At 38.6% G+C, this 11204-nt stretch overlaps 1 protein-coding gene and 1 long non-coding RNA gene across 3 annotated transcripts; one reads left to right on the top strand and one right to left on the bottom strand.

The window, feature by feature from the left end:
* Nucleotides 1-2396: 2396 nt before the first annotated feature.
* LOC121051529 lies at nt 2397-3794 on the bottom strand. 2 transcript variants are annotated; one of them, XR_005805991.1, is made up of 2 exons: nt 3623-3794; nt 2397-2779 (listed from the first exon to the last, which is right to left on the bottom strand). It is a non-coding gene; the product is annotated as an uncharacterized LOC121051529 (long non-coding RNA). The 2 variants fall into 2 exon arrangements; XR_005805992.1 differs by having other exon boundaries at nt 2397-2775.
* Nucleotides 3795-10091: 6297 nt separating this feature from the next.
* Nucleotides 10092-10459, top strand: LOC112183793 (beta-glucuronosyltransferase GlcAT14C-like). Its single transcript, XM_024322128.1, has 2 exons — nt 10092-10212; nt 10266-10459. Exons 1-2 carry the CDS (start codon nt 10092-10094, stop codon nt 10457-10459), a joined length of 315 nt encoding a protein of 104 aa, XP_024177896.1.
* Nucleotides 10460-11204: the final 745 nt, after the last annotated feature.

Genomic DNA, 11204 nt, shown 5'->3' with positions numbered 1-11204 from the left:
AATATCTTCATTTTCACCGCAAAAGAAAGCATAGGAGGATACACAACCCAATCTCCTCGGTGAGGCCAAGGAGATGATAGAGGCCATCGGTGACGCATCGTCATCATGAAACTCGCTCTGAATTGTGACCTTTGATCCACCAACATCGGCGACGATCGATGGTGCCGGATCTGCGCCTTCACCGAGTATCACCTCTGTTGACGTCATCGTCGTCCTCGTCTCGCCGCCGACCATCTAGACCAGAGAACAGAGCTGAAGGTCGTGCACTGGTTGAGAGAGAGAGAGAGAGAGAGAGAGAGAGAGAGAGAGAGAGAGAGAGAGAGAGAGAGAGAGAGAGAGAGAGAGAGGCATGGCAGTGGTTGTAATCGTGTTGAATTTAGGTGCCTTCTTTTTAGTATTTGAATCGCTAAATTCAAATCAAAGACTAAGAGTGGGAAGAGTGGGTAATTGATTGAGAAATTGCATTAGGGAGTTGTTTGACTATAGATTAAAGCTTTGATTTTGGGCAGGTGTTTTGTAATTAATGGTTTATGGGTCTGACTCCTCATTTGCTCTTTGTTGCTGATGGTGGTGAGTTGTTGGTCGTTGGCGTTAGTTCTTAGTTTTGGGTTCAGGGAGGTTTGAATTTTGTTATTGGTGAGCTTGGTGGTGGTGGTTATGGTGGTAATGGCGGTGGATGTTGGGTGCGAAGGAATAAAAAAAAGAGAATAAAAGAAATTGAAAAGAAAAAAGGAGAAAGAACAGGGTTATATTGGTCGTTTCACAATTATTGAGCTGAGTTGGCGTGAAAGAGATTGCCACGTCAATGACTTAACCGAGTATTTGGACGGAAAGTTAACATAATGGACATATTGGAGGGAAATTGTGAGGCAGAGAGTTTTTAGATTAAATTAGAATGTCAGGGACTCTGAAACAATGTTGGAGGCATAATATAGAGACTAAACAGAATTTTACCCTATCTAAAATAACCTTTCAAACAAACGCATCATCTCTATATCTTACAAGGGTAAATTACTAAATTAATCAAAGAATATACAATTAAAGAGTTGATAATGAGTTTTATTTTGGTAATAACTGAAAAAGAATATGGGAACTCCCCACTAACTTCTCAAGAGAACAAAAGCTATAGATGAGGATGAAAAAAGAATAACTATCCCTTAACTTGTATCTTATTTCAATATTTCATCTAGATTGCTCTGGTTATTGACACTTTAGTTGTATTTAAATGATACTTGTGGTTCATGTTTAAGAGTTCTTGCATAAATTGAATGGTAGAGGAGAGTTTATATGATTTTGTTATTGTTGAATTGTTTATCATAGATTTGGGTAGTCCACTTTTAAGGTAGTTTACGTCAAATTTTTGGTAGAATTTCCCTTCAAATAGGTCCTGCGGGGCCAATTCAGGTTTCAGGGTGAAATACAAGGTGGGTCATATCATCACATCCTATGCAAATAGTCCCACTGTCGCCACTTGCCACGAGTGTGCCACTGCCGCCCCACTTCAAGGAACACCACGACCACTGCGTTGCTACCACCTAGAGAACAAGCGACGAAACCCTAAGTCTTGGGTGCTTAAATTTCTCACTCCCATTCTCGATTTGTCCACATGATTTTCCGAGAGAATCGTCATGGCGGCAGCCCTCATCTCTACCATGGCGGTCCTGGTCATGATTAGGAATATCGGCGACATTGCGTCGCTGTCTGCTTCCAAACCCAGGCCCAAGCCTTGGATCTTGCGGCGTTGCGTTGCGCTGGACGAATTGGGCTGAGTTGATCGTTGGTTCGGAGCTCCGACTCGGACTTCCAAGTCAGTCATGCGAGTCATGGTGGTTATCGGAACGGCGTCGTTGCTCTTCGTCGGAGTGGCGGCGGTGTCATGCGTGGTGCTTGCTCTGGGTTTGGGTTGGATCCTACTGCAGAGGCATCGCAACCCCCTATAATTGAAGCCGCAAATCACAAAAGCAGAATGTTTTCTAGGTATCTTCTTTCACGCATTTATTACTAGCTAGCTTATTTGAAATAATTTTTTTTTCTTGTATTAACCTTTTTGTAACACATTAGACTTCTCCTTGCTGGGAGGAAGGAGAAAGAGGTCCTTGGAGACAGAAATTGCATGGTAAGTCCTCCATATCAAATCCACGGGTAGAAAAAAAAAAAATAGTCTTTGTGAAGATGCTAATGGCGTTCTCATGTCATATTTCAGTACAGGGCCTTGTCTGATCAGCTGTATGGTGAAGAACAGTTCTAAAACTTTCTGAGAGAGATTGTAGTATTCCAGCTTACTAATCATCCAATGCTGTACTTGGATTACGTTGGAGGAGATTATTGGCAATTTGTGCAGCACACCTCCATGGATAGAGTGTGGGGGGATTTCCTGATGTTCCGAGCCAAGGCTAATGCGGTAAGATTTAAATACCATTTTGTACGTTAATCCTTTCAGAAATAATGGGCTAATTATGTTTAAATCTGCAGTTTAAGAGGAAGATTGTAGTAATTGAAGATGAGCCTGAAAAAATTGGGATGATGCTAGCTCCAAGAAACACTTCTGTGATATGGGAAACACTATGTATCACTTACCACCCATATCACTACAACTCGACAGAAATAATCAACAGAGCTACTTGTTAGCTGGCTATACAGCTGTGAGACAATAATGGTATGGCTCTTCTCCTCTTATGTTTATGATACACTCAAAGTGAGTGCCAATTTAAACCCTACATTGAATAGTAGTATAGAATAAGTAGGGTATCATTCTAAGCCAGGGATTGGGGTATACTTCCTGTCAAAAACGTTAAACAAATTAGTATTATTCACAAAATATGAAACAAAAATAAAACAAAGTATATATCTACAAAATTACAAGATAGGGGATTTCGAAAGTGTTTATATTACTAACTACATAATACAAATGATCGATTAACCATGAATCAAAGAAAAGATGGACGCATAAGATGTAGAGATGTAATTAACAATCATTAACACGAAAACTGGCAATCTAACCATAAACCATGGATCAAAATATGTGAATGAAGAAATCAATCAAGAACAGATCGAGATGAACGCATACAAAGTTCCTTTTACTTTCCTTAGTTAAATTAACTAGATGAACGCACTATAGTTAACCCTATTAAACATGCAATGCTAGTCATAGAACGCTACTCACTAACAAAACATATTTAACGCATTAAACACTTAGAAAGTTTGATTGATTTAAGCCAATAATACAAGTTGGAACGCCATACAAGCATGCAAGACTCTTCATTGATTTACCTAAGGAATTATAGGTTTTCCACTTAGCAATTAAGACCTAGAACGCTAGCAATCTTAATTTGGATTCAATTACATGGTCAATATTCTAAGTTTGCAACCAAAGAACACAAAACACATAAAAGGTGGGATTGAAGCACAAAATCAATGAATTTACATCATCACATATTGAAATCGCAATTTATGAATTCTTTCATGCTTCATGATTGTTGGAAACTAAATATCAATACATACTCTTTATTCTCACAAATAATCGAAACATCCATTTAAAACAAAAACCTAGAACGCTAGTATAATTGTTTTTAACGTTACAAATCAAAGAAACCAAAAACAAAAGATAGAATGATATGGTTACACTTTTGAAGAGATTCAAGGATGCAAGAAAAACTTCAAAAGGATGGAGGACGTTGATGATGACTACGGCAAGGATATGGAGATGCTTCATGGCTTCAATGCTTGAACAATGGAGAGGGATCGAAATTTAGAGAGTAAAGGGAGAGGATATGCGTTTTGATTCTGGGTTTGATGATGATTAAAATGTCCCAAGGATGCTTCTATATATAGGGGACGGCAAACTTAGTCTCCAAGCCTTCTAGATCCTTCTTTTAATTTCTAGGAATTATCTTATTGGTCCACATAGCTCCAACCAATCAAATAAATCCATGTAAGCTTTTCTGCGTCGTCCAACCAATGAGAAGCCTCCAAAATTAAGTGGATTTGTACCATGAGTCTTTAAAAGAGATAATATTGCTGAATTTATAAAGATTTTTCTGATTTAAACTCCTTAAATTCGGTCAAATAGGGGTGTGAGCAACAAGCAACGTATATGGACTTGTTTCCATCCTTTCTGCATGTTGTAATCCCTTAAAACTCTCCAAGGATGATGTCAAATCCTTCTGGAAGCCTCTAGGACGTCCCACATGTAATTCTATCTGAAATATGAAGCACAAATTCGACCATGGGCTTCCCAATGTGAGTTGGGCCTTATTGCCTTAAAATAGAAATTCCTGTCAAAAGTCCGATTCGCCCGCAGCTTCACCTCTCTGTACTAAATTGGCCATAATTTTTTCTAGAAAATTGATATTGAAGAACTGTAAAAGGATCTAGAAACTAGATATCCGTAGCTTTCCAACCATATAAAGACCGTAATTTTCTTCATTCTGAGCTGCTCACAGAACTCTATCGAAGTTGACTGATCTGCACAGGCAGATTTCCTTATTTGAATCAGATTTGTCTTTGATGGTATCTTGCAATATTTATGTAATCAGGACACTTTATTTGATAAATATTCTCTTTTATTTTTTATTTTCTTTTCTTGATTGCATACCAAGTAGATTCTCCTCAAAACTCTCCAAATTCGTCCAAAATCAATATGTATCCAATACGGACTCCAAATCTGATTTTTATCCATCTTTTCTTGCCAAAAATGACTCTCAATCCATATCACCTTTGTATATGATGTTTTGGACTTCTTCTAGATGCTTCTTGAATTCTCTTGGGCTCTCCTAGTGCACTCAGGTATCCTAGTATCATCAGGACTCTTTATGCCAACAGGTTTCCTAGTCCAATTAGGACTCTTGCATTTTCGCCATTTCTCATCATTTTTCCTAGCTTGACTCCTGGTTGACTCAGGATTCCTACTTCAACTAGGATTCCTTCTCCTAGTAGAACTGGGAAAACTTCATTTCTTCATTTCTGATCATTTCTGCGCCTCATTTCCTCGCCTTAATTTTCGACTCAAAAGTACCTAAAAACAAAAACTAAGTTAGAAATGATAATGTTAAGAGAATAACTAGGTAAAATGCAGAGAGAAATGCACTAAAAATAGAGAAAATATTAGTCCGATCAGGTTACAAACGGCATGAATTCTTAAGCTTGAGAAAGAGTAAATGAAACATCTTAGAAATTTTCAGCTTTGCTGTATGTGTTTTGTTTAATGGCTTTGCATTCATTCATGCAAAAGGGTGAGAGCTAATGGTCATCGCATTCATTCATCTTAGAAATTTTCACTTTTGCTGTATATGTTTAGTTTAATGGCTTTAAATTCACTCATGTAAAAGGGCTGAGCACTAGTGGTTATTGCTATCATTGCACTTTCTCAGCCTTGTTATTTTAAGTATGAGATTTGTGGGATTCTTTTATTGATATTATCATTATCTTTAAGAGGTTTCGGAGTTCTCAGAGGAGCTAAAGATATGGCAGCTGATGGGATGTCAGTACCTCTAGAATTAGAGACTAATGGGAGGCTTGTATATGCGAAAACTCAACGTATTCTAGACTAACAGGTTTAGTATGGCTTAGACATAAAAATAAACCACATTTAGCAAATATACCCCCAGTTCAAAGTTTCAACTTCTCAGCCACAAACAGGTTCCAAATGATTCAAAGGCTCACTAACATTAATAATCAAATTCTCAGCAATCTATATAATTTCCTAACTCTACAAAGCATTACCAGCTATTCAATCCAAAATGCATGAACATCACCTACAAATTCTTATTTTCATACTCTTAGATGCATTTCCAACTTCTACCATGAAGGAATAGCAGATTCCAATCAATTACCAAACAAACAACACGGCTACAATGCAAGTAACCATCAATATTTCCAAAGGTACGAGTATATAGTACCTATCTCAATCACAAAAGTTGCAAGCTCTTCTTTGTCTTTGGATCAATGGCATTGATACTGAAAATATAATAATTAAAAGTTTAAGGAAAAGAACCACAACTATAAAGATCTCAATATATAAACAAATTAAGGATCATGACCTACCCATGGATACGAATGATAAACGAAAGCTTAGACTCTGGCTTGACATAGAATCCTCCTTTCAGCCTTGCTTCACGCTTCAACCGGACCAACTCATTGTCCTATATGATGCACACAAGTAGTATGTTAACCTGAAGAATAAACATAAGGGGAAAATCAATTCAAAGCAGAGTGAAAATTAATATAATAAACCAAACAAGATGTACCTTCTCTGCGTACTCCTTTGCATCTTTGAACTACCTTTCTGAATTGTTAAGGCAATTAGTTGAAGCTCAGTTCAAATATCAGATATCTTGCATCTCAAAACTTTGAAAGCTGAAAAAGTAAACCAACATCACAACTAAGCAAGGGATGGACCTATATAACCGTATATGAGTCGGTGGATGTATACACAAAAGACAGTATTCCAACAAACCTAAAATTACACAACTTTTTAACTCGTTATACACAAAGAAATACAGTCATAGTGGAATCCCAGGAACACGACAAGAAAAAGACGCTTTTAAAGTGATAGCAAGGCCTTATGTAAATAGAGGGCGCATAGGTTCGGTTGTCGTCGGAGAACCTCGATCGCCAGAGAAACCGCAATCGGGGTTGGGGTGGAACCAATTCTGCCTCCTTCAATTGCAGGTTACAGTCGTCGGAGGAGGATGGGATCAGAGGCGGAGAAATTCATACACCGATCTGGAGAGAGAAGCTGAGATGAGAAGTTGTAATAGATGAGATGAAAAACTAATTGATCTCGGTCGGAGGCAGAGAAAAGTGGAGAGGGAGATCAGGTTTCTTTGACATCGGGGTCTAAGTTACTTCGACTCTCTCGGCGCTTCAGATTCCGCCGGAGAATGGAGGAGGAAGGATTGTGATGGTGAGGAGGCGGGGGAGGAGCTTGAGCTTGGGGAGGAGGAGCTCGAGTCTGGGTTCAGAATGGAGGTTGAGACTGAGGTTAGGGTTTATGTTTTGGGGTTGGGCGCTTTTTTTTTCTAAGTGTGAAAATTTTAAGTTTTACAACCCGCTTCCTTCACAAAAATTTGGTTCCCGCAAATTTTAAAACAAAAATTTTAACACCGATCATTTTAAGAACCGATGTTAATTATATTCATTTAAATCGGTATTTTTCGAAAGCAATGTTAGCTTACTTTTTTACATCAGTGGCAAGTCTGACCGATTTAAATTATGTGATGTCTATTAACATAATTCTAGTAGTGTCATTTCAATTCCACTATATCGTATTTCTTTTTCTGAGCTTTCTTCTAATTGATATTGCCCGGCCCCTTGTTTTAGTATCCTCCAATACCTTATGATGAAGTAAACCAACTAGCCTAAAACAAAAGTGAAACATCTACCCAAAAGAAATTACAATGAAGACGAAGTAAACCAATTAGCCCAAAAGTTAAACATCTACCCCAAATGAAATTACAATGAAAGTAAATGCTTTTATAAAGAAGTTAAACGCAGTAACTTTTACGGTGTTTGGTAGTATGTTTCATGATGCTTGACAGTAGCTTATAATCTTTAACAGCAACTAGGCTTACCAGCTTGCATGCTTAGCAAGAGCTTTCTAGTTCTGTCTCAATAGCTTTATGGTTATTTGACAGTAGCTTTACATATCTATTACAATAGCTTTTTGTTATTTGATAGTAACTTTCCTATTAATTGGATGTAGCTTTGAAATACTTGCTACTAGCTTTTGTTTTCTTTGGTGGTTGGTTTTGTATCTTGGCATGTTGAAGTAGCTTTTATAGTCTTCATTGTAGCTTTGTTGGTCTTTCAAAATAACTTTTTCAAGTTTTCGTGAGTATCATTTCTAGTCTTCAACAATAGCTTTCTATTACTTTTAACAGTAGCTTCCACGGTGGAGAAAGGGTTGATGGTGAAGATGATGGAGACGATGATGAAGACAGAAAAAAAACCCGTAGTGAGGACAAGAAAATAAAAGCATGTTGGATCATAATTCATATACATTTTTGTGCTCTAAAATATAGAAATTACTTGTTCTAAAGTCCAACTTAATGTTGACTAACCAATTCCATGTTTTATAGAAAATCTTGACAAGAGGATAAAAAAGCGAAATTCTGGCAAATTTTCCGTGCACCACCACTTTTGGGGGCACAAGAGGCGGCGCACCACCACTCACGGTGGTGTCATGTATTTTCTGGCCACATTCATGGAGAAGCAAAGAGGATGAGTACCATAGCATCTATTCCATTACATCCATTCACCATCATTCTATCTGAACCAAATTCCAAAACCTTTTGGTTCCAATTCAACCAAACACGCCCTATTATCCAAAAATCCATCATTATCAACACTTCAATATCTATCATGTTTTAGGCTTAATCACCATGCCTCACTTATCATTTCCTACTCCAACCTACACCATCACTCCCATGCAATTTTCCATTGATTTTGGGATCTATTACCATTTTTATACTCTACCTCCATGCTCCTTACAAGGCTTGAGCTACTCCCTTTTGCTTTTCAACACCATTTCACACCTCTCTCTCTCTCCATCTATTTAAGCACCCATTCTCTCAAGGAAGAAGGATCACCCACACTTAGCCATTACATCATTTTTTCTCTCTATTCTCTACACAATCCACCACGATCTTCTCCACAAAACCTCCATCTCCACCACTTCATTTTCCAACTATATCCCTACTCATAACATCTTGGACAAAATACTGTTTACTCCCTATACTTATAGGGTCTCGACATTTCAATTTCACCTAAAAAGTCTCTGAATTTTCCAATTTCACCTAAAAAGTCCTTGCCGTCAATTTTCCGTTAAAAAGTCTATTATCTTACTGACGTGGCACTATTTCAACAGTAAAATGACTATTTTACCCTTACTGACCAAAAAAAAAGAAGGGTTTTTTACTTCAACAGTGTCTGAACTCTTCGAGGACTTTTAAAATGATACCTGAACTTTCAAAGTTGTCAATGTGATACCTGGACTCAAGTTTTCTTATCAATGGCATACCTGCGTCCAAATTTCGTTACGGCTCCGTTAAATATGAGCACGTGATTAGGGCTGTCAATTCCGACACGACCCGATAACACGACTCGAAACCCGCACGAAATAAAGCGGGTTGAACCCGCACGATTAAAAAGCGGGTCAGCCATGGGTCAACCCGCCATGACCCATTTAATAAATGGGTCGGCCACGGGTCAACCCGCCAACACGAAGTGAACCCGTATAACCCGATTATGTTATACTTCTTATTGAAATTTTGGACGTTGGGAGTATTTGATCATAGGATTAGACAATTTGAAATATTTTGCTTTATAATTATTGGATTTAATTATTTATGAACATATATAATTATTTATATTATTCGTCTTGTGGAGTTTTTAGTGAATTTAATCAATTTATGCATTTTTTTTAGTTAAATGGGTTGCATTGTTAACTCTTAAATGTGTCATTTTGTCTAACACGACATGACCTATTTGTTAAATGGGTTAAGCGGGTTGGAAACGGGTAACCCGTTTAATAAATAGGTTGGGTTTGGGTTTAGATTTTTGACACGATTATTAAATGGGTTGGGTTTGGGTTTGTATCTTGCGACACGACAAATACCTTGACCCGACACGAACCCAACCCGACACGACCCATTGACAGCCCTACACGTGATGCTCATGTGACTAGAGTTTGAAGGATAAAATTGTCATTTGACTCTAACTTATTATTAAAAATAAAATAAAAAGAAAATTTGAAATTTTTCTCAGCCTCTCCTCCTCCAACAAAAAAATAAAAATAAAAAAATCTAAATGCAAACTCGCCTCCTCCTCGACTACACGAAGAAGATGACGACGAATCCTCAAGCTCTCAGCCCCACCTCCTCCATCACCGCCACCACCCAAACCCTAGATGACTACTCCTCCTCCAACTACACCACCATATCCCCGGAATCAACCTAAACCCGATGATTGGATATTATTTTCGGCGAGGCTGCTCATCCTTTTGGTATCGAACTCCTGAAACAACCGGCCACAATTAGCGTCAATGGCTCATCATTCTAACTGCAACCTCCGCCCTCCTCCTCCTCGCTCTCATGGCCCTAACCATAACCAACTCCAAGTACTCCTCCTCCGCCGGCCCCGACTTCCCCTACGACCACCGCCGATTCCCTAATCCCGACCAGTATTTCGTCAACAGCGACGACGAGAACTACGGTCTAGGGCTCCGGAGACTCCCGAGATTCGCTACTTGATTACCGATTCTAAAGGTGACGGCCCTCAGCTGACGCGGCTGCTTCAGGCGGCGTACCACTCGAGAAATTACTACTTGCTCCACCTCTATCTGGAAGCTTCCGACGCCGAGAGGCTCGAGCGCGCCAAGTACGTCAAGTCGGAGAGTGTGATGAACGCGTTTCGGAAGGCGATGGTGGTTGGAACCGCTGATTTGGTGACCGAATTCTGATTTCTGGAGAAGCTCAAAGCCGGAAGAGTCGTCCGGATTCAAAGATTGGGAATCGGAAATCGGGGATTTTGGGAACGAGTTTGATTTTGATTTCAAATTTGATCGAATCGGTAGAAACCGTCCAAGATGGATTCCGAGTTCTGGACCTCCCGCCTCGCCGTCGCGAAACTTCAGTACACGTTGCAGCACCATCACCAGAACCTGCATCTCCGATTAAATTAGTTAGGTTCCCTTAGATCAGCTGGAGATCAAACTTGGGCTTCTTGGGTTTGAGGCCAGGTTCTCACCAGAACCTGCAGGGTGAGGTCTTGATGATTCAGATTAGGAGGAAGAAGAAGTCGAAAATGAAGAAGAAGAAAGAAAGGCAAAAAAAATGTCATCAAAAAAAGAAAGGCAAAAAAAAAAAAAAAAAAGCTTTTGAGGGTAAATTAGTATTTTTATCCTCATTAAGTGACTCACGTGCGTCACACGTGCAAAATTTAACGGAGCCGTAACGAAATTTGGACGCAGGTATGCCTTTGATAAGAAAACTTGAGTCCAGGTATCACATTGACAACTTTGAAAGTTCAGGTATCATTTTAAAAGTCCTCGAAGAGTTCAGACACTGTTGAAGTAAAAAACCCAAAAAAAAAAACTACTCTTTTTCTCTATTTTTTAAATTTGTTCTTTTTTATTCCTACTTTTTTTTAACTCTTTTTTCTCTATTTTTTAAATTTGTTCTTTTTTATTCCTACTTTTTTTTTAA

This window comes from Rosa chinensis, chromosome 2, assembly GCF_002994745.2.
Source record: "Rosa chinensis cultivar Old Blush chromosome 2, RchiOBHm-V2, whole genome shotgun sequence".
Classification (NCBI taxonomy): Eukaryota; Viridiplantae; Streptophyta; class Magnoliopsida; order Rosales; family Rosaceae; genus Rosa; species Rosa chinensis.
Note: the sequence above shows the minus strand (reverse complement) of the source record. Positions and strands in the feature narration are given on the sequence as shown.